We start from the raw sequence: 21,840 nt of genomic DNA, 5'->3' as shown, positions 1-21,840 counted from the left end.
GAGTGGTTCGGGCCGCCGGAGCGTAATACCCTACGTCCACTGGAAGAGGTTTTGATCTCTGTTGTGTATGAATCTATCCTCTGCCGGGTCTTAGCTCTCACCCAGCCTGAGTTTTTCTTCTAGCGGGCGCCCCCTTTTATAGACCAAGGGGGTGCGGATACATAGGACGTTGGGGCCCCGACAAGTGGGCCCAACGTGACTGTGCAGCATACTGCGCAGAGTAGTCAAATGGCTACAGTGGTTACGAATCTTTCCTCTGATACGCTTCCATGCCCTGCTAGCCCTCTGACGAAGGGTGGTCTTCTCTTGTCCTGTCAGCAAGGTGCCCGTTGGGGGAACGTAGCTTGCGGCGTGACCTGTTGAGGCTATTATGTAGGCGTCATAATGGGTGAAGCCGAGCCGTCGTATCCACCTGTTATAGCAGACTGACAGGCGCGGCGTGGGCGGCGCCAGCGGCGTGGGCGGCACCAGCAGCCCCACTATGCATCTTGGTAATACGCGATCAATAGTGCCCCCTGGTCAAAGAATCGTCTCAGCTTCTGCTACATCAATGTGGACGTCCTCCTACCGCAATGAATACAGCGGTAGGTGAACTTTAATATGGAGACCAAGCAGCTTTATATACGAGTTCTGCGCTTGCAGACACGTGGCGGCCCCGGACCACCCCGAGGCGGGGTGTCGATTCCTTCCCTTGGCGAGGGGTCCGGTTACTATACCGGGGGTCCGAGACCCCAAAGGGGGTCCGGGATTCCGCGGGGACCCGGACCTCCACGGGAGGTCCGGGGCCTCCGGCTGTTCGGGCTAAGCGTCTGCTTCTTCCGGAACACGTGGTGCTCCCGGACCTTTCCCAACCAGAGGACGGGTCCGGGGCCGTTGACGGATGAACAGGGCTTCCGGACCGCAGGGGTTCGGCTGCTGGACATAGTTAATGATAACTACAAAGCTATTCTTGCCTAGACACAGCAAGAGGGGGTACCCCAGTCTTGGGGTACCGACACACATCTATCAACTGTTCAGCAATTTGGGGCGAGCTACGAAACTTAAGTTTTGATGTCATTCTTACTTGGTAATTGTACTATGATTCTGGCAGGAGCTCTGTGGAGGGCAGGGGTCATTTGGTTTTTGCCTTGTAGCTCATCCTCTTTTTAGCAGATTTCCAATGACCAATTGACCCGTACCTTATTATGCAGTCATGGTTCATTTCTTGGGAGAAAAGAGAATGCATCTGATTGTTACATACTGTTATATATGAAGTTGAAAACTATGTTAGTGCTGCGAAAACCATCTCAATATTCCCATGCAATCCAGCCTTTTGTTACGCAGCACCTAGTTTTGGTTATTTGTATTTTTTTCCGAAAGATTGGTTATTTGAATTTCTATTTCTAATTTAGGTGTAACAGGGTCTGTCAGGTCAGCTAGTCAGAGCTTTTCGGCTGGTGATGAGAGGGCATGAAGTTTTTTCCCCCTGCGAACACGAACACTGCATCCCCCAACACTTGCAAAACCGAGCATAAGCAACGACGTGGAGCCGCCGAGCACCTTGCACTCATGTGTGCCTTGCTCAGTTGCTCTGCAATCCTTGTCAAATGTCAACCATGGTAGTTGGCAGTTGCCCCGGTGCTTAGCTCTGGTGCTTATAACAACAAAAACTGTCGCTGCTGTTGACTACAGTCCTATGTTTCCCTAACGGAAACTGATCTATGCTATGATCTCTTCTTCATTTTTTTTTTTGATAAAATGCTATGCTATGCAGTTTGCACTCTGCCAAATAATCGACTTGACCCAAATAATCGACTACAGCTGCAGTCCGGTGGTCGGAACACCTAGGTATGTTCAATGCGCAGACTCATAAAGACAGAAAAGACTAGGTAGGTTCAATTCATGTGCAGTTTGATATTTCCCTACAACATAGCAGGCAATCATGTCATCGCTAAACAACTTCACATATATAGATGAACGGCTACTATTACAAGTTCTTCCTTCAGCAGCTCCGGGCTCAGATGCGGCGGAGAGACGCCAATCGCCGCTCCAGATCGTCAACTTCATCGGAGGATTCTGGCGGTGCTGCCACATTTCTTGCAGGAGCCGCAGCATTTCTGCAGTACAACAATTAGTTTAGGAAGGTTAAAAGGTAAAGGTTAGCACGCAAGACCAGAATTTGAACGGTATGGTGTTGTCAGTTGTAACATCATTTGCATACCGTGCTTGGCTGTTGTCAACTTTCTTGTTAGTTGCTCCGATGCGACCTTTAGGAGCTGAAGAAAGCTGCATTTTCACGAACGAATTGGAAACAGTAGGGTCAGAATTAAGACTCAGTATCTGCAACCCATGTGTTGAAAGAAAGCATACCTGAGAAGCCACATCGACACCGATCTCGTCAAGGACCTGCATACCCGACAGAGGGTGGATGATAAGATAAGTCGGTATACAGCTGATGAATTTTCATGGTCAAGTGGAAATCAAAGCAGAATTCCTCACAAGCTGGTGTCTGAAAACTTTGGGTTACCTGGTTTGTAAGCTCTTCTGTTTCCTCTTCCGCCTCATCTTTGTCGAGTGTTTCATCAATGGCATCGGACATCATTTCAAGCTGCATGGAAACAGACATTTCAATGCGAGACAGCTATAAGCCTACAAACATTCTTTAAACATGCCAGACCAAACATCTGATATTGCGTATTCAGAACTCAGTTAGCTCTGAGAAAAGCTTAACCACTTGCTATCATATTTTATATTAATTTAGCACACTAGCAAGTTCCAATATTGTAAATGACATGAAGGAAATGTTTTTAGGATGCTAAGAGGTTCTGCTAGCTTGTGAACAGCTAACTGTTTTACATCAGGGATCACGAGCTTGCAAACGTGCTGAGACATATCAGTCAGGATGCAGGACCAAAACCCCATTACATAGAATTGGATATGTTTTACAATGCTTTTGCAGTGCTCTAGTTCATCCATATACGTATAGCAAATAAGTAGGCTGAGCATGAATTATATGACATAAGACTTCCAGCTTTGAACTTTGAAGTAAAACAAACAATCCAGCATAGTGTCAATGTTAATACCGTCATGTCCAACTGAGTTGATTGCTTCTGGAATTCTTTCATGACCTTTATCTGTTTCACCGGCTCCATTTGCTGAAATGTGCAGTGAAATACAGAAGTTCACTTAGAAGATAGTCTAACAATTGTTCACAAGCAGAATTTCTTAAGAGGATGATAATGAACAACAGCTAACATGGCTGTCTTTCATCATACCTTATTCATTGCTGCCATCGCTTTGCTTGCACCTTTCATTCCAGCAGAGATTGAGGTACCTGCATACATTGCCTGGAATGGATGTGTTAATCTCAAGTTAGTCTTGTCCACAAGCAGAACAACTTTTTCTAAAGAAAAAAAAAACATAAGGTAGCCATGCCTGTGTGTGAGTAGCTACTCCACGAATCTGTGCCCGTGTGCCTTGCAAATTGAGGATTTGTTGCCTCAGCCTGACAAGTTGCCGAGCTAATATTTTGGTTGCCGCCTTCAGAAATCCAGGTCATCAATTGTCAGAACATAGGACGGAGAAAATAGGGGTTCAAAGATTTCCCACAACTTCAGACTCACCTCATTTCCGGTCTTGGCAGTCTTTTTTATCTCTGCAACCAGCTTCTTCTCCTGCATGATTACCATTATGACATCAACAAACCGGACAATATGATTTGCACATAGATAGTTGGTATGGCCTTCTGCTGGGCCTGAATTGACAATAAACAAATATCCTACCATTGTATCATCCAAACTGATAAACAAATTTCCTATATTAGGGGAAGTTGAAATGAACTAATAACAAACAGATGCCCAAGACAGCTACATTGTATAACACATTCACACTCCTCTAGACCAGAGAGATTTGTTTTGCACTCTCAGCTCATGAGGAGGCTAGCATAATGGCACAAGGAAGTCGGGCTTCTGCTTCTAGATTGTGGCTAGAGCTTGGTAGGCATGGGCCATTATATTGTGTCAAATAATCGGACCTACCAGCAAGACTCATTCAAAGAACACAGCACTGAGTAGTAAAAATTTCATCTTGAAGTAACAGACAACGGCAGATTTAATACAACAATACTCCTGCCTCTGCTCATATTGTACTAGTTATATTTATATGTTTCAGAACAGCGTACTGCATACCTCCATTTGCAGGGAGCCAATCTCTCGCTCAACTCCTAAAATATGTAAATAGAGAATCGATGTCAGAAAAATTGGCACATTGCCAACAGTATTCTGGATTCTGTAACCTAATTTGAAAAATGAAACTTAAAACAAGAGAAACTATCAAAATATCCACCAATGTCCCAAATTCATGAACTTGTACCGGTCTGATCCAATATAACACAGGACCAATAGCCAATGTGGCAACAACTGCTGATCTTTTAGCATCAGTGGAGAGCAATACGAACTAAATAGCTGCTGCCTAAGCTCCACTCTATTTGAAACTGAATGACAGGACAGCTGTATCAAATTTGTGCTGTAAGAAGTAGTTATGAAATGCCCACCTATGTCCCAAATTCGTGTAATTGTGGAAATGTGTCTGATTCAGTAAAACACAGGTCGTGTGGCAAATGTGTCATAACAATTCACAAAAAGCTTTCAACCCCTTGATTCGAAAGTACACAGAGAGGGAAAATTGTTCTCACCCCTTGTGGCGACCGCCATTTCACGTTTGCTGGTCCTGAGAGCCTCTGCAAGTGACAAACAAACATCACATCAGCAGCAGTTAAATTCAGCGCACCGAGCTTGTGATCCGCATTCCCCGCCACGAATTTTGGGAGAAGAACCTCCACAACGCCCCCCAAACGAAACCTTGGTTCCTCCCTCCCCAGCAAAAATGCACAAGCTACCCGCCCACCCTAAAACCCTAACCCCCACGAGGCTACCCAAATCACCAACAAAAACCCTCCCCTCCCTCCTTCCGCCGGAAATCCGTCGAGGACCTCGCCTCCGAACTGCAGGAACGGCCACTTGCAGCCCGAATCACCGAAGCTCAACCGCAGATCGCGCCAAATCGACGGGTAAACATTCCCCAAATTCGCCGAGTATCAAGCTAGAACCCCCACCCGCCCCCTTCAACACCCGCGAGGCCGCGACAAGGAATCAAGCGCACCTTTGGGGTCGACCTTCTTCTTGAAGATGTTCATGGCTGCGGGATCGCCGGGGAGACCACCGAGCGCTCGCAGACGGGTACCCGAGCAGGAGGAGGGCCGCCCTCAGTCCCTCCCTCGCGGCCGCAGATTTGGTCGCAGGGGAGGGGTGGGGAAGTCGGCGCCGCGCGAGCCCAACGGGTAGTGTCAGTCGCCTGCCGACCCAACCCATCTTTTAGGTCACTCCAGCCTCCAGGCAGGCTTTTAGTAGCCGTTGCGAACGGGATAACGACGCGCCGCGCTAGGCGCACGCGGACCCGTTCTCGCCCCGGACATGTCGTGTGGGGTCCAAGGAAAGGTGGGACCCTTGTGTCATGTGAGTGACCATGGAGGAGTAGTGTAAGGGTTTTCTGGAGCGGGAGACCCGTGCGCAGCGCCTTGGCCCTTGGGATTGGACGAACTACCCCCCACTTAGGGATGCAAGCGGGGCGGTTTGCTGCTGCCCGCCCCGCGTCCCCACGAGCCGCAAGCTCCATCGCGGGTGTATGCGGCGGCCCGCATACCGCCGCATGCTTTTTGCGGCGTTTGCGGCAGCCCGCATTGCCATCTTCCCCGTGCTCTCCTCCGTCCCGTCCAGACAAGAACAACAGCAGCAGCCTCCACCCCACCGAGGCTCGCGTCGCTACTTCGTCTTCCTGCACCCGCTGGAGCCCAGCCAGCTTGCCGTCGCCCACGCAGTGCTCCTCGGCCTCCTGTGTCCTATATGCTGCATTCTGTTGGTTTCCAGGCAGCATCAACTGCGGAGCAACATCCGCTGGCGGAATTCTTCTTCACCGTTGTTGATGTCAAGCGAGACTACGCCTACAGCTCCTTTTATACCCATCGAACTCCGCGAGCTAGTGGAATCTAAACGATTGAACAGAAGAACCAGCTCATTAGTAACTGAATAGATCCTCAAAGGACCATCTCGCCAGCCCGCACGCGCGGTGCGTGAAGAAATTTCAGATCAAAAGAACAGATTCCTGAAGTAAGCTACGGCCTACGGCGCCGGTCAGATCCGCGAGGCAGTGATCCACAGGTACCTCGCGCCTCCGTGCGCAGCAGTCCGCCGGACCCTCCTCTGAGAGGCCAAGACAAATTGTGCTCTATATCACTGGAGTAAGATGGCGACGCCATGTGCGCGACCTGCGACGCACGCGAGGCCGCTCGCGCACGGGCGCCCCTCTTCTGGATCTCAGCTTGAATGGCCGATGGCGACTGCTGTGGCGCCGGTGCATGCGAGCTCGAATGGCAACTGCCGTGGCGGGGCGGCACACGCGAGGTTGATTGGCGACTGCGGCGGGGTCGCATGCGAGCAGCGCAGGGAGCCAAAGCTTTTTGCGGGCTGTGCGGCGCCGCTGGCCCCGCCGGCAGGCCGCATAACTCCGCTTCACTCACGCGGGCTAAATCGCGGCGATATGCGGGCTTGCGGCGCGGGTGAGTCCAGCGGGTTTGCGGCAAAGCCCGCCCCGCTTGCATCCCTACCCCCACTCCTCCCTGTTTTCTCTCTTTTTTTCTATATTTTTTATTAGGAATTGTTTTTTCTTCGAAATTATTATACAAATTGATTTTCTTCCTTGTATGCTGGGGGAGGTAATTTAGCTGACCAGTGAGGCAGTGGCCCATACCATCAATATTTTTTTAGGGAAACCATACCATCAATTTGTTCCCTTAATTTTGTGGGTAGAAGAAAGTAGAATATCATTACCTTTTGTTAGTTACCTATTTCGGTTTCCTCAACTATTGCAGCTTGGTCATAAAACTCACAATATCATCTCATCATGGAATAACGATCCATAAAAAAATGTCGTATTTTTAAAAAAAATTACACTATGCACCTCGTAATGCCCGCACACTCATTTTTATGAACATGTACGTAAACTCTAAATTTATAACCATCTTCGAACTCAGATCTGAGATGCTACAAAGGCTACTGTTATCACTAGCCTACGGCCCTTTTGCTGATGAGTACGTAAATGAAAAAAAAAATCATACCATGGCCAGAAAGTCCTTGGACGGAAAGGATGGCCTACTTGTTCTGTTCCAAAGGCCCATGAAAAATAAATGGGCTGCCATGAATGGGAAACTACATGGCCCAAATTTAGTATTTTGCATACTGAACATGGTCGACATACATCGGTATGGCATATAGTAATCAGATTTTGCAGTTATAAAAAACTAAGCACTGATTGGAACGAAACAAGCGGTGCTCTGTTCGCCCAAGGGCAGCAGCAATCAACGCGGGTGATCATTGGATTGGGTCAGGTTCTGCCGTGCAGTTCCGGATGGGGATGTGGGATCGCGTTGTTGGTAGCATATCCTGCTGTGCAGGGCCGCTTTTTTGCTTTTTGGCCCTTTGCGCGAAAGAAATTCACAAATAAACCTCGGCGAAACGTTTCCCTTTTTTGACCCTAGATGTCGGCGCCAGAGCTCGTGGCGCCGAGCTTTAACGTCTCGGCGCCGTGACCCATGGCGCCGAGCTGGGCGGTCTAATGCCACGCAAGCGATGCCGTGGCTGCCGACGTGGACAGGGTTGGAGCCAAAGATCATGGCGCCGAGCTCAGCGCCACAGATCTGGGCGCCGACCTCGGCGCCACAGATCTCGACGCCGAGCTCGGCCACACATATCGCCGCTAGCAGCCGCTCCCGCCTCATTCTTCCCCGCGTCGTACTCCCGCCGCCGTGTGCCCCGCCCGGCGCCGCCCGCCCCCGCCCTCCGGCCCGGGTCACTGCGCCGCCTGGGGCCACGCCTGGCGTGGTCCTCCCCCAGGGTCTAGACCGGATCGGCGCAGCGGCCGGCCCAGCTCCGCCCCGTCGCATCCCGACCGCCGCCATCGGCCCGCCCCCGCCGTCGACTCCCGCTCCCGGCGCCGCCCGCCCCCGTCCTCCGGACCGGCTAGCTGCGCCGCCTGGGGCACCCGGCGTGGTCCTCCCCCGGGTTCGGTCCCGGCTCGGCGCGGCGGCCGGCCCAAGTCCGCCTCGTCGCGTCCCTGCCAGGCTCGGTGTTGGCGGTCATTTTCAGTGATTTGTACCGCCAACATTCATTCGGATTTCAGGCTCTCAAGATCAAATTGCATCAAATTTCACTAACATTAATGAGTTCCACGAGTTTTGGTGCACTTGTGATTTCAGGAACACGATGTACAAAATCGAGCCAAAACGGGAGAAATCCCAGGCCGGCCTATCACTGTGCCATTTCATTGTGCGACTCCTCAGAGATGGTCCTGAGCAAGATACCAAGCAAAGATCAAGTATTCAACACGATCACAGTCAATCAAGATCAAAAGGCATGAACCAAGCCTATTCGGGTCCACAATCAGTGACAAACTATTCAACCAAAGCCGAACCGATTTGAGAACAAATATGCAACACGTGACCAACATGACAGAGCAACGGACGGCCGAGGCGAGCCAGAGCCAGGCCGGCCGGCCTAGATGAGGCCGGGCGGCCCTTAACTGTCATCGTTGGCGCCACGCAACCTTTGCCGACTTCAGGAGGGAATCAGAAGCGTCCACGAGAAGGCGGTGCAGGATCAGAACCACTCCTAGGCCGGCCGGCCTAGGGGAGGCCGGCCGGCCCTACTTGTCATCCTCTGAAGCTCCCCCTTGGCGTGGAAGTTAAGCACAATCTTCTTACCGGCTTACAACCAACGCCACCCGCTGAACCGACCTCGGAGCACTATAAATAGAGCTCACTCCCCCACTTGTAACACACACCATCCACTTGAGAGAAGTGTTCACTCTTGAATCCTCTTTGTATTAGAATAGGGAGAGAGAGTGAGGTGAGAAGCTTTGGTGCAAACAGCTTAAAGGAGCGGGCTCGAGTTCTCTCGGGTCTTACTCTATCTTTTGTATTCACCTCAGAGGAAAATATCTTTGAGTAAGTTCCTCGTCTCAACTTCAATTTCTCGCTAGCTTTACTTTCTGCATTAGTTACTTGTTTAATTACTTTCTTTGATCCGCGAGATCCTGAGTCTGCGTAAGTAGCAAGTTCTACTTATCTGAGGTTGCTTTCTTTCTAAGTACACGGTAGGAGCAAGTAGCTCGATAGTTGTGGGCGTGGTGCCCAGACTTGATTAGCTATCTCAGGTTATGTTCCACCCCCATGGTACCATTGTGGTAGGCGGCTGGTGGTGACAGCCATGTCCGTCCCTCGTAGTCCACCACGTTCGGGTGTTTTCATAGCAGTTGTGCCGACTGCCGTTGGACTCCCTTCTCACCCCAATCTGAGTCTTTCCCTGAGGCCGCCGAAGCAGATCGAGTTAGTAGTTAGCTTGTCGCTAGGTAGAATAGTAAGTTATCTGGAGTTAGACCCTCTTCCCTCTTACCTTTTCTCTTTTGGTGTGTCCGGTTGAGTAGTTCTAGATTTGGTCGAAGCTTTACCTTTCCTTGGATTCGATATCCCAGGTATACTCCCTGGTGAAGGCTACATCGGTCTCTGTACGCTTGCGGAGTAATTTGTTTAGTCTAAGGAGTGCCAACACTCGGCGCGTCTGCCGCCGAAGGCTCGGCGCGGCACCCGGCGGAGGGTAGGCGCTGCAGCCGTCGAGGCTTGGCGCGGCGCCCGTCGAGCCTCTGCGCCCCCTGCTGGCGCAGCGGCGATGCTTGGCTTGGCCTAGCGTGGCCGCGGTGCCCCACCGCACAGGCCGGCCGTGTAAGCCCGCCTCGGCTCCCCTTGCGTCAAGGTATAATTTTGTTTCTAAATTTCCATTTGCTCTTTTAGCTAGTGATTACAAGTTAGTTACAAAATAGTAAGCAAAATTCGATATTGCAGTTTAGTTCGCAATTTAGATAGTAGTGTACCAAAACTTGCAATTGTTACCAATTTAGTTGGCAATGTGTTTGTTACATTTATATTCAGTTTAGTACATATTACTAGGTTTGTGCATACAATGAATTTAGTTAGACAATAGTGAAACAATAAATTTAGCTTGAAATTAAATAGAAATTAGATAGGAACTCTTCATACATGAACAATTCAAGTTTCGGTCATTGAACCCGTAATTATTACCGTCTTGTGCATACAATTAGATGGACAATGTAGTGACCGTTTATCATGCGGAAAGTGTGGAGGAAGATGATTTTAGAAATATTAGATTTGTTGGAATGCAAAGGCCCCTATGTTGTTTGTTGGGAGACCGTTGTTTGCTGAGGTGGTTGCAAGGGCTCGTGATCAGATTTATTGCAATTCAAATGAGGATGAACTCAAATTTGAAGGGGTACTTCACTACGATAAATCGGGCTTAACTTATCCTAGACGGTTGCTCCCAATAGCATACCTGGATGATTGGGAGAATTACGTAAATGATGTCATGAAGAATGAAATTCCATTAATTGATTTGCTTGTGAGCAAGTTGTCACATAATTCAAGCCCTCATATGCATTCTCCTCACTCCGGGTATCAGACATTTGTACACTTATAAATACTCCCTAGTTGGTGAACTCCCAGCAGCACTCAAACACCGAAGCTCATTGTATACCCAATGTCTGCAGGAGGGTCTAGCGGGAAGGGTGTTGACGCTCTTTAGCGCCCCCGATTTATATACCGCAAGCGCACGGTTTCGTGTAGCTTTTCCCTCAGAGTATTCCCCCAAGGTTTATCAATCCACGGAACCAAAGAGATAAGAAACAATCTACTAGCATAGAGATTCCTTTATGTGAGATGGTGAAAACGAATCTAATCTACTAAAAACACGACAAACACCGAAGGTAGCAAGAGAAAGTTAGAGATAACCAATCTAGATCACCTAGATCATGCATATGTTGTAGTTCCAGCTAGATAAAGTGAAGTAAGATAGATGTGAATCTCAATGAAAAGCCTCTTTAAACCCAAAATCTCCAATCCGATCCCTCGATACCCAACCTACTTTGTGGAGATGGCCTGTCACGACGCCCCCCTTTTCAACGGGATATCCTGAAGCAAGTCGAACTCACTTTGGTAGTTCCGCCATGAACCTCTAGCCACCATGACTACAAGATCATGCTAAGTGATCTATCTCGATAATAGATCTAAGATGAAGCGAACCCAAAGAAAAGAACGAAATCGAAAGAGGAGAACATGGTCGCTAAACATTCGGAAACACAAATAACTTCACCATGAATGATAGTACATCACAAGATCACAACCGGGGCCCTACCTTGATCTTGATGATCCTAGCTCCAGAACTCCGACGTGGTCTTCCTTTCAAGGTTCCCACGTCGGCTACGGCAAACCCTAGACAACTAGCACAACCCTCGGCTCTCCGAGAGGTGTCCCTCTATCTTCTCTGCTCCTTGGCGTCGTCTCCCGAATTGCTCTCCACGTGAACCTTGGGAAGGGGACTTTAAATAGCCTCAGGGAACCCTCGGTCAAAGAGGAGGTCGAACCGACCTAAAAAGGGCCTGGGCCGGCCGGCCCAATGAGCCTAGGCCGGCCGGCCTGGCACTTTCTTTCGCCGGCTCGTGCTCAACTTTGTCCCCAAGCCTCCTGGAATCTTCTAGAGTTTATGTCTTTCACGATTGCACCCCTTTAGACGTCGTTATCTTCGAGATTTCTTCGAGGAGAAGGATAGGATGGAAAATCCTTCCTTAAATATCTCTTTGCTTTGCTTAGCCCCGAAGTATCTCGATCTTATCTTGTGGGCTTTGTCTTTTGGGCTTCATTGGAGGGTGGATGTGCATGAATGGGCCTCTAACCATCATGGCCTTCGATCCTTTGTTCGGGCTTTGGCCTTCGTCATTCTTCGTGTCATCGCGTGATCGTGGGCCTCGCCATTTCATGCTCCAAAATTGGTCAAAAACCTGCAAAAACGAAGTACCTCCAAAATATATGTGCAAACGTGAAAACGACCAATAATTGGGCCGAGGTTAGGATGGTTAGTGATTTTGATATTAAATTCATGCCATTATCAAAGTTAAACAGGGGATAAAATGGATACTTAAGGAGCGCAAACAAAGGGTTACTACGGTTTTGGGAAAGAAAAAGAGGGAAGAAAGGAAGATTCCATAATTTGGGACGGTCCTCTTGGACCTGATTCTTTTCCGGAACCGGTGTTTGAGTTTCCACCACAACACAAGAGTGAATTCAGCAACGAAACTCCTCTTAGATGATACGATGACCGTAGAGAACCGTGGCCAAAATGCAGACATGGTGAGAACTGCTTAGTGCAGATGTGCACCGACGGGATGGATGGCGGTCGGCGTTTCTTCAAATGCCCCCACGCATGGGTAATACTCGATTGTTTTATTTCTTTATCTTCATTGAGACACCTTACATGAAATTTATTTTGCAGTCTTCTGATGCTCCAGAAAACTGTGGTTTTACTAGGTGGGTCGATTCTGCACCAATTGATTCAGTTCAGGAGTTCATCGAGTACCTCCAGATAAAGATTTTTGATCTGGAATGCAAGGTGAACCATTATGAGGAAGTGAGCGAGGGTAACAAAGACGACGAAGATGATGATACCAGCAATGCTACCGTTTCATATGATGAACCATGTACTATTTTTTACTGCAACTGTCCTTGTCACAAGAAGAAGGGTCCTACGCCTCCGCCACCACCGCCGGCACCACTTGCAATGGGTGGATACTGCGGAGAAGACTCAACGCAGTTTGCTATGTGGGGGTACGGCTACTAGGACTACCCTAGTACTAGTGACATGCTGTATCGTTGTGTTTGTTGTGTTTTCTTAAATTACCTAAGACATATTAGGTTAGTTCAGAATCTGTTTATCGTAGTTTGCAATGGGTTCTGCCATGCCACTACATGTGTGATATGTGTTCCATTATCGTTGTATTATGATGTAATCCTGATGGTTCACATTATGTAATGCAGTTCTTAGTTCTTAATTCTTACCGTTATATTTAATATGTGGTTCACAATATTCTAGTGACCTAAAAAGGTCCGAAAAATTAAAAACAATTTCAAAGGTTTCATAGATTCCCGGCTAGCACTGCAAATTAATAGTACAAGTTACAACAGACAGAGTCAAACTCTCAACTGAAAACATAAACAACTAACTGCAGTGGCATGTGCATGCGACAATGTAATTCCTTGTTGCATCTAAAACTAACATGCCTTAGGGAATGTAAAATACCGGAATTATATGGTACTACTCTACTGAGTGCACCGAGGATATTTGCTCTTCCTAATTGCTTCGGACCCGGCTTCCTTCGCACGGCGTGCCCTCTCTCGCTTTCTCTCCCTGTCAGCTTCACGTTCCGCCACCGCCTTACGATCCACCTCCTCCATCCTCTTGCGGATCTCTTCTTGCTCTTTCTTGCGCTTCTCCTCTTGCTGTTCCTCGTGCTTCATTCGGTGCCAACGTTCCGCAGCCCACCTTGCTTGTTGCTCCACAAAGTCCTTTGCTTGCTACGACTTCTCGGTGTCGAACCACTGCACAAAATCACAAAGAGGCGGAGGAGACTTTGACCAACAAAAATTAGAATCAGAACACAATGTTAGGTCACAAAGAAAAAGAGCGACTGTTGTCCTGCTACCTTAGCCCGGTCTTTGCCGTATCGTTTAGGTGGATCATATTCGTAATTCTCACACATAAAGAACCTCATGCTGTAGTCATCTTCTAAAACATCTGATTGCATGAACTTGCACAACGAACCGCAGAAGCACATTGACACATCAATTCCTTCGGGTACGGTGGCTTTACACTTGTTCCATGGAATGTAGATTGCTTCTGACGAAGACATTGGTGCTATAGTGTGGTGCGCCAAATGACGAACAATGATTTCAATAATGCACCTACCGTATACCAAATCGATGCGTGAAAATATAGGAGGGGATAGAGGATACCTTGCTCTTGCAAATATGCGGTTCCAATCAGAGTTTCCAAGGTCCAATTTCTCGATTTTGATGGTTTCGCGAGTGGGAGTTGAGAAAAAAACCGAGAAGATGGTGAAATAATGGATGGAAGCTCGAGGAAGAAAGGTGAGGGCTATATAAATATTTACCCTCGGCGCCAAGATCTATGGCGCCGAGATCTATGGCACCAAGATCGGCGTCGTGGTCTTTGGCGCCGAGGTATTGGGCCACGTCGGCAGCCACGTCGAAGCTGCCGACACGCTGGCAGCAACCTCGGCGCCGAGACGTTAAAGCTCGGCGCCATGGTATGTAGCACCGACCCTCGGGTCCAGAAACGGAAAACGTTTCGCCGGGGATTTATTTGTGAATTTCTTTCGCGAGAAAGGCCAAAAAGCAACAAAAAAAAAACGGCTGTGCAAGGCGGTAGCAACCTTAATTCCATCAGCTTTTTTTCTCGCGCGGACACACGCAAGGCCACAAAAACTGCGCTGCCTAAGCGGCATGGACAACCGCGCTCGTTGACGAATCTGTGTGTACACGACTTGCCATCTTGTGTGTTGACAATGTCGGACGAAAGTTCATGTCGGGCACATACTAGTAGAACCGACGACAATGGCTTCATTTCAGACGGGCAAGATGCCTGCTGCCGTCTGCTGCCTTGACATGTCCAACAACAGCATCAGGCTGTTTAACTATACATAGATCAATTGCTAACAATTTTCTGGTAGTTAAGACTTCTCTGCAACACTTGTCCTCCCTTGCTATCTACAAATATTCTAACGGCTGGGCACATTATTCAGCAAATATCCCAACTAACACGAACGACTGGCATATGCATACGTGCACCACGATGCTAACTGATTCTAATCATAAGCAAATGACAATATAGTGCCGGCCGGTTCCAATTAGTTCGCACAGCACCGACTTTTTCAGGGAGGTAGAGCTCCCAACTCGGAGCTGAGAGTCCAGAACTGCAAACAGGGGCTCAAGCCAGCCCCGTACCAGCTCCCAAGATCAATGGATACCTCTAAATCCCCTCTCCATTTTTGGAAGAAAGAACGAAGAAGGGGAGGAGGAAGAAGAGAAGGGGGATGAGGTCCTTTCGTTCTGCTGGCTGCGGCTGGTGGCTGGTGCTTGTTTGTTGTGAGAGAATATTACTATTGGCTGGCTGGTGGTTTGATGTCAGAGAAAAATACTATTAGTTAGCTGGAGAAGCAGCCAGCGGAACAGAGAATATGGTCGCTGGGTTCGCCACTCAGTGCCAACCATGCTGTCCAAAAGGTAATTAAGCAATCGTCCACAAAGACACATGTAGCATGTCACTGATGCGATTAGAGCACGTGTAAACAGTGCCGACAAGAGTATTGTAGTAATTAAGCAATCGTACTATCATGTCGGGGACAGGATAAGCTATTTTGTGAGTTTAGGATAATCTCAGTGGAAGTGTTATAAGAGTGTTATCATATTAAATTTGCTAACATGTACTAATAGTATGAGGAGAGAGAAAAGAGGAGTATCATGAAATGTGAGAGGAGTGTCATGGTGATGACCCTCTACTGGCGTAGTTTTTAAAATTTCAGTCTAGATAACTATGTCGATGACACTCCCACTAAGACTGGTCTTAGTGAAACGTGCAGCTAGCTTGCTAGTTGGGCGTAACCTTTACGCTGACAGCTCAAGAACACTTTTAATTCCTTTTTAGCGCCTTTGCGATGGAACACGAACTCGCCTACTAGCTACCCGACCTGCAGGAAATTTGAAATTGATGTGAACTTGAGAAGCACCCGTTGATGTAGAAAACACGGATGTATAATTTCATACGGTTGTGCTTGCACGCGTGCGCGCCATTATCTGCTTTTCGTGTTGACGAAAGCCGCCCGTGGCAACTGGCAAGAGCCGACGACAACCGAACCATGCAGGAGAGACGACGCGACACGGAAGAGATCCGGGCAAGACCTAGCAGCTGGCTTCAACCGCTGCAGTACGTAGTTCTTGGGTTCAACTCATATCCGGGCAAGAGCCACATATGCGGTTTTTTTCCATTCCATCGTAGAGACTGTTTATCTTCTTCCTCCCCCCGTGTCCTCCGCCCCACCCACTCGTCCTCCACCCTGGCCGGCGGCTCCCACCGCCGCGCCGCGCCGCCCACCCACCACCCACTGCCGCGTTACCCGCCCGTCCACCACGCACCGCCGCGCCGACGCCCTTCTCGCCCCCGCCGCCGGCCACTGCCCACCGGGAGTCCGTCCTTGCCCGGCCAGCGGCCAACCCGCCTCCACCGCCGCCACCCCCACCCCCTCCTCTAGATTCGGTGGATCTTGGTATCCCAGCAACCCGGAACCTAAAGGCCGCCGCCCGCCACCACCCCGGCCGCCGGCCGCTCCTCCTCGTCCTCCCCTAGCTCGCCGGCGGGCGGGGTCGAGTGGAGGAAGATCCTCCCGGCCCTGTGCGACGCAATGCGTCGGCGCCGCATATGCGGCGAATAGATTTTCGGAACACGCGTGAGAATGAGAATCTACCGACTTGCCTCCCGCTTCCACTTGGTAATGCTTACCACCGCTATGGCGACGACAAGAGCCTGATGTTTCCTCACGTGCGGAAAACCGCACGAGCATCGCGCGCCAGATCCGGCGCCGACGCAGCCGGCCCCAAATGCATTCACCAACGGCGCATTTACCGGCAAGCGCCAGCAAGAAGGTGCGGCGGCGACGCCGATGCATGCGCGGGGGCCGGCCGTGATCAGCCACAGCCCACAGGCCATCATCACATCATCAGGCCCTCACGCGATCGCCTCAGGTCCGCCGCTGTCTCGCCATCCGGGGACACCACCCTGATCCCGATCCCGGCGGCGATCCGCCCGGCCCCACGGCGAGCGACGTGCCAATACAGACCGGCCCGATCTCAGGCAGTATCTCACGCTGACTGGTGGAGCCCGCGCCGCAGCGGCGCCTCCCGGCTTGCGGGGAAGCTTCCCCGGCACCGTCGATCGGGTGCGGCGACCCACCCAGCGGGGCAGGGCGTTGGATTCGACGCTTCCTGCCACCTTCGCTAGGCGCCGTCTCAACAGCCACGGCCCGTCCGTACGCCAGCTGTCGGGCGTGGCGCTAGCTGGCCTGTGCTGCGCCCCGCCGCTATAAAAGGCTCGAGCTAGAGTGGACTAGGACGCGTCGATCGCGGCACTCCCAGTCTCTCGCATCTAACGAGCTAGCTATCCCAAGCTCCATTCCATCCGCCAGCTAGCTCGCTGTGCTCTCTAGTTCTGGACTCCTGACCTTGTTGCCGCGGACCTGTGAGATCGATGGAAGCGTACGCAGCAGCGATGCCTTCACCGCCAGCAATAGCCATGGGCGTCGACAAGCTCAGCTACGAGATCTTCTCCCTGCTTGAGACCAAGTTCCTCTTCGGCGCCGCCGGGGGGTGCCTGTCCTCCGGCTCCGGCACGCCGGCAAAAGCGAGTTTTGACGGTGGACGCGTGCGGGTGCTGGCCCTCGACGGCTGCGGCGCGGGCGCCGAGGACGCGCTCCTGGCCGCCGCGGCGCTCACCAGGCTCGAGGCCGGGCTGCGGGAGCAAGCCGGGGACCCCGATGCGCGCGTGGCCGACTTCTTCGATGTCGCGGCGGGCGCCGGCGCGGGAGGCGTGCTCGCGGCGATGCTGTTCCTGAGAGGCCCCGACGGGCGGCCGCGGTACTCGGCCCAGGAGGCGCTCGAGTTCGTCGCCGGCAGCGTGGGGAGGAAGGACGGTTGGGGTGGTCGCCGCGGGAGGTGGGCGAAGATATTCCGCGGCTCCCGGAATGGCGACGCCATGTTCCAGCGCCTGTTTGGCGAGGCGACGCTCAGGGACACCGTGGCGCCGCTGCTCGTGCCCTGCTACGACCTCGCCACGGCCGCGCCCTTCGTTTTCTCGCGCGCCGATGCCGTCGAGAGCGACGCATTCGACTTCCACCTCCGCGACGTCTGCGCCGCCACCTGCGCCGCGGGCCGCGCGGTTGCGTCTGTCAGGTCGGTGGATGGTCTCACGGCCATCGCCGCGGCGTCCGGAGGCGCGGCGGCCATGGGCAACCCGGCCGCCGCCGCCATCACGCACGTGCTGCACAACAAGCAGGAGTTCCCCTTGGCCACCGGCGTCGAGGACATCCTCGTCCTCTCCATCGGCGCCGGCGCGTCCTCCGCCACCGTCTCCTGCGGGTCGAGCGCGCCAATGCCCACACGCTCGCCCTCGCCGCGCAATCTGGCGCGCGCAACCGCCGAGGGCGTCGCGGACATGGTGGACGAATCCGTGGCCATGGCGTTCGGGCCCGCGCGCGGAAGCAACTACGTGCGCATCCAGGCCGGCAGGGCGCCGGCCCCGCTCCGCGCGGGGACGGCGGCCGCTGCCGTGGGAGCGATGCTGGCGCAGCGGAGCGTGGAGTCCGTGCTGTTCCGCGGGCGGCGGCTGTCGGAGCGGACCAACGCCGAGAAGGTCGACGCGCTGGCGGCGGAGCTGGTGAAGGAGCAGGAGCGGCGGAGGCGCAGCCCGCTCCCGAACGTGGCCATCAAGCAGCTCGCCACGCCGCGGCTGTCGTCGGCGACCACCGCGTCGTCAGGCACCACGACGGCGAGGACTGTGTCGTCGATGCCGTCACCGGCGTCGTGGGATTCACGCCGGTAGCGAACTACCGAGGCCGCCTCCGTGGCGCGATGAGGATCTACTGATCTATAGCGTACATAGTAGACATGCCATTGAGGAACTGACAACGCTATGTTGTCTCCGATAACGAGCCACTGACATGCGGGATGCCGGTTGGGACTTTGAAAATGAGACTTTCTTGCGACAATCTATCCCGCGAGCACACTGTGGTTTAAATTCAGTTGTAGCTTTCCTATATTTTCTTTAAACTTAAAATACCCTCTCCTCTTGCGGCATAAACAATGTAATGTAGTGCAGCTGAGGTGTGCTGGCTCTAGCCCCACATGTCAGTGACCATGCACTGTGGGCTTGGGGTTGACCCACCTTGCTGGTTGACCCACCTTGCTGTCGCCGAGAGGAGTATGTCAGAGGAATGGCGTGCGCTCCAACCTTAGGCCTCCTTGAAAGGTAGAACATAGCGCCAAGCACAGTAAGAGACATCCCTTCCAATGATCTGGCTCATGGCATGAGCGATCCTGCACGCCATCCACTTGTGATCTCAAAGTTTGTATATAACAGTATAAGACTATCTCTTGAATAGGAGATAGCTCTTCACTTTTGGTACTGTTATGGATTGAGTTAGCTTTTGGAGGAGGCCTTTGCTGCTGCCGAGAGCAGTATGTTTGATGGGTCGATACAACATTACTGTGCTAATTACCAGATTTTAGGAAAGACACAACTTGACATGGGTTTCCATTGTGATTACTCGAACATATCGGTGGGTGGAAATGCTAGCCTGATCAACGCGCGAGCAGGGGCCCCACGATGTGAGTAGTGCGGTCGACTGGGGAATTGCATCACGGGCCCGACGCCACGAACGCAAGTACTGTACGCAACAATTAGCGCAAATCATTGGATCAGCAGCCCAAGCGACAGCAATATATACTCCCACCACGTACCCGCGATCCGTATGATTCAGTGCTGATCGGAGATCAAATCAGGAAGAAAAAAAAAGGGTTGGGCCGGCGACATGCATGCATCCGGCGGCAACGCGACAGGTGTACAGAGTACAGTAGGTGCTGCGCATACCGGCCGTGTCGGGTGCGGCCACGTAGCGCGGCCCCGAGGACGCCATGTGCCGCCGCGCGCAGGTGCCGACGAAGTGTCGGCTACAATATGGCGCATCGCAGCCGCGCCGGACGGACGGGCGCTAGCTGGAGCTGCGCGCCGCTTGGCGCCGGTAGCCGCGGGGCCGGGCCGGGGCACGCGTCCGCGCGGCGATTTCGTCGCGACCCCCGCGGCCCAGATCACGGCGGAAAGTGTAGCAGCAGCGGCCGCTGGCACAGGACTGGAGCCCGCGTCCGGCGTCCGGCGTCAGCCCCCGTCACCCGTGCGCGCGTGCAGCACACAATTCCTGAACAAAAAATCTTACATGTATGAAGTATCTTTTCACGGATGGGTGTAACTTTTCACGACGAATCTAATGATAGTAATTAATCGATGATTGGCTACAGTTATGCTACAGTAACCATCCTCTAATCGTGCGGTCAAAGACCTCATTAAGTTCGTCTTGCGAAGTAGAACAAGACTGTGGAGTTAGTTTTATAAATTACCTTTATTTAGTATCCTTAATTATTGGTCAAATTTTTATAATACTTATGCTACTCTCGTGCTGTGTGGAATCTGGGACGGGATCGGAATACATGCTAAAACATGCATGCACCACGGCCGCACCGCAATATGCAGACGACGCACCTTTTTTTTTTCTTTTCTTGTATTCTAAGACGACGATTGTACAGTCCCCGTTGACGAATGACGATCGAACTGCACTAATTGTTGCCCACCTACACATACATGCAATCGTACCATCTGCTGGCTCTGCATTGCCGCTGTAGGTATGGACGATGACTCCGTGTCACACGGAGTAAGGGGCATGAGTCTTTGCTGCCGGCAGCTGGATGCTATTTTGATGTGACTAGTTATGTCAGCTTAGGCCGTGTTTAGTTCTCTAAAAAATTTGGATTTTGGTACTGTAACATATTTTGTTGTTATTTTACAATTAATATCTAGTCATGAACTAATTAGGTTTAAAAGATTCATCTCGTATGAAACAGTTATACTATGTAATTAGTTTAACATTTAACTTTTAACTTTTTTTCTGGAGCAATTGACACTTGTCCTCCCTGTCTAAAAGATACTGTCAGACATGCACATTGTTCTTGCCCATATAACTGACACGGACTATTGGTGTTTATATTTATATACGTGTGTGATGCCTCGGAAATGATATATACAACTATATAATTCAGGTAATCATCAGTATGTGTACAGTGTTACGACGTGTAGTGCAGGCTTATTCCGCGTTTGCAAACGTACACATTCCCAACAAGATTAGGCATCTTCGGATAATATATGAAAAAGTTTAGGACATGGTTACTCCAATTAAACTAGTAACCACTACTGTTGCATGCAGCATCTCTTGGTTTCTTCAATTCGCTAGCTGTTGGGTGTACCGTCGTGTACGACCTGCTGGGAGATGCGTCTGCTGGGCACTGCAGTTTAATTTGATGGGTTAGCAGGTGTCCGAGATCAGTTCATCAGTTGGTCTAGGGGTGAGCTAGCTTAGGTGGCATGATGAAAGCCCGTAGAAAGTGCAGACGGCAACCACCAAGGCACAATGCACAGCCCCTGTACAAGGGCAGGACAGGAACACGACACAAATACAAAGCACGCACAACTGTACGCTGAATCTTTAATCTTTGATTAGCAGAGTCCGACTTTTTTCTTCTTCTTAATTTTGGCCATCCAGAGTTTAGATTCTATATAGATTGGCAATACGAGACTAACATGCATTGGAAGATTTCTCATAAAAACTTGTAAACAAAGCACGTTTACGAAGCAGTTTAGCGTGTAAAATCCACGGTGTGTCACTGTTACGCTAAGCCAGTAAGCCTCACGGGTCACGGCACGGACACCAGCTACCAGGCTTTGCTGCCAAGTGGATCGAGCGATAGACTGAAAATCCCAGCACACGAGCACATGATTATCTACTGTACCAACTCTACTACTGCGGTCGGCCTGTTCCAGTACAGTGAAGCGCGCGGACACGGAAAGGGGTCCGCGGGCGTACGCCATTACCTACGGCGCGCTGCACGGACGCCGCCGCCTCCGGCACCGGGCAGCGCCAGCGCGCGCGGTCGCCGCAGGTCCGCCGCTGTCCCGGCATCCCGATCGCGTCGGTGATCCGGCCCCACGGCGCGCCTGATTCCGCCGACGACTGGTG

At 51.3% G+C, this 21,840-nt stretch overlaps 2 protein-coding genes across 2 annotated transcripts; one reads left to right on the top strand and one right to left on the bottom strand.

Moving 5' to 3' along the window:
* Nucleotides 1-1,849: 1,849 nt before the first annotated feature.
* On the bottom strand, nucleotides 1,850-5,346 carry LOC120650277 (vacuolar protein sorting-associated protein 2 homolog 2-like). Its single transcript, XM_039927327.1, has 11 exons — nucleotides 5,140-5,346; nucleotides 4,673-4,717; nucleotides 4,167-4,201; nucleotides 3,603-3,653; nucleotides 3,415-3,519; nucleotides 3,255-3,326; nucleotides 3,063-3,134; nucleotides 2,507-2,587; nucleotides 2,350-2,385; nucleotides 2,201-2,265; nucleotides 1,850-2,096 (listed from the first exon to the last, which is right to left on the bottom strand). The coding sequence occupies exons 1-11, from the start codon at nucleotides 5,171-5,173 to the stop codon at nucleotides 1,997-1,999; spliced, it is 696 nt and encodes a 231-aa protein (XP_039783261.1). The 5' UTR covers nucleotides 5,174-5,346; the 3' UTR covers nucleotides 1,850-1,996.
* An 11,777-nt stretch (nucleotides 5,347-17,123) lies between these two features.
* Nucleotides 17,124-18,841, top strand: LOC120650276 (patatin-like protein 3). Its single transcript, XM_039927326.1, has one exon. It carries the CDS (start codon nucleotides 17,250-17,252, stop codon nucleotides 18,597-18,599), a length of 1,350 nt encoding a protein of 449 aa, XP_039783260.1. The 5' UTR covers nucleotides 17,124-17,249; the 3' UTR covers nucleotides 18,600-18,841.
* The last annotated feature ends 2,999 nt before the right edge of the window (nucleotides 18,842-21,840 follow it).

The sequence above is a fragment of the Panicum virgatum genome, chromosome 9K (genome assembly GCF_016808335.1).
Source record: "Panicum virgatum strain AP13 chromosome 9K, P.virgatum_v5, whole genome shotgun sequence".
Taxonomy (NCBI): domain Eukaryota; kingdom Viridiplantae; phylum Streptophyta; class Magnoliopsida; order Poales; family Poaceae; genus Panicum; species Panicum virgatum.
This window is presented reverse-complemented; position numbering and strand designations above follow the sequence as displayed.

Excerpts from the sequence above, each read along its gene's own strand:
- LOC120650276 (XM_039927326.1), top strand. The coding sequence starts at position 17,250 with ATGGAAGCGTACGCAGCAGCGATGCCTTCACCGCCAGCAATAGCCATG.
- LOC120650277 (XM_039927327.1), bottom strand. The coding sequence starts at position 5,173 with ATGAACATCTTCAAGAAGAAGGTCGACCCCAAAG. Across the intron at positions 3,520-3,602 it reads CTGCCAAGACCGGAAATGAG|GCGGCAACCAAAATATTAGC; the intron begins GTGAGTCTGAAG and ends GGATTTCTGAAG. Across the intron at positions 2,386-2,506 it reads CAGAAGAGCTTACAAACCAG|GTCCTTGACGAGATCGGTGT; the intron begins GTAACCCAAAGT and ends TCGGGTATGCAG.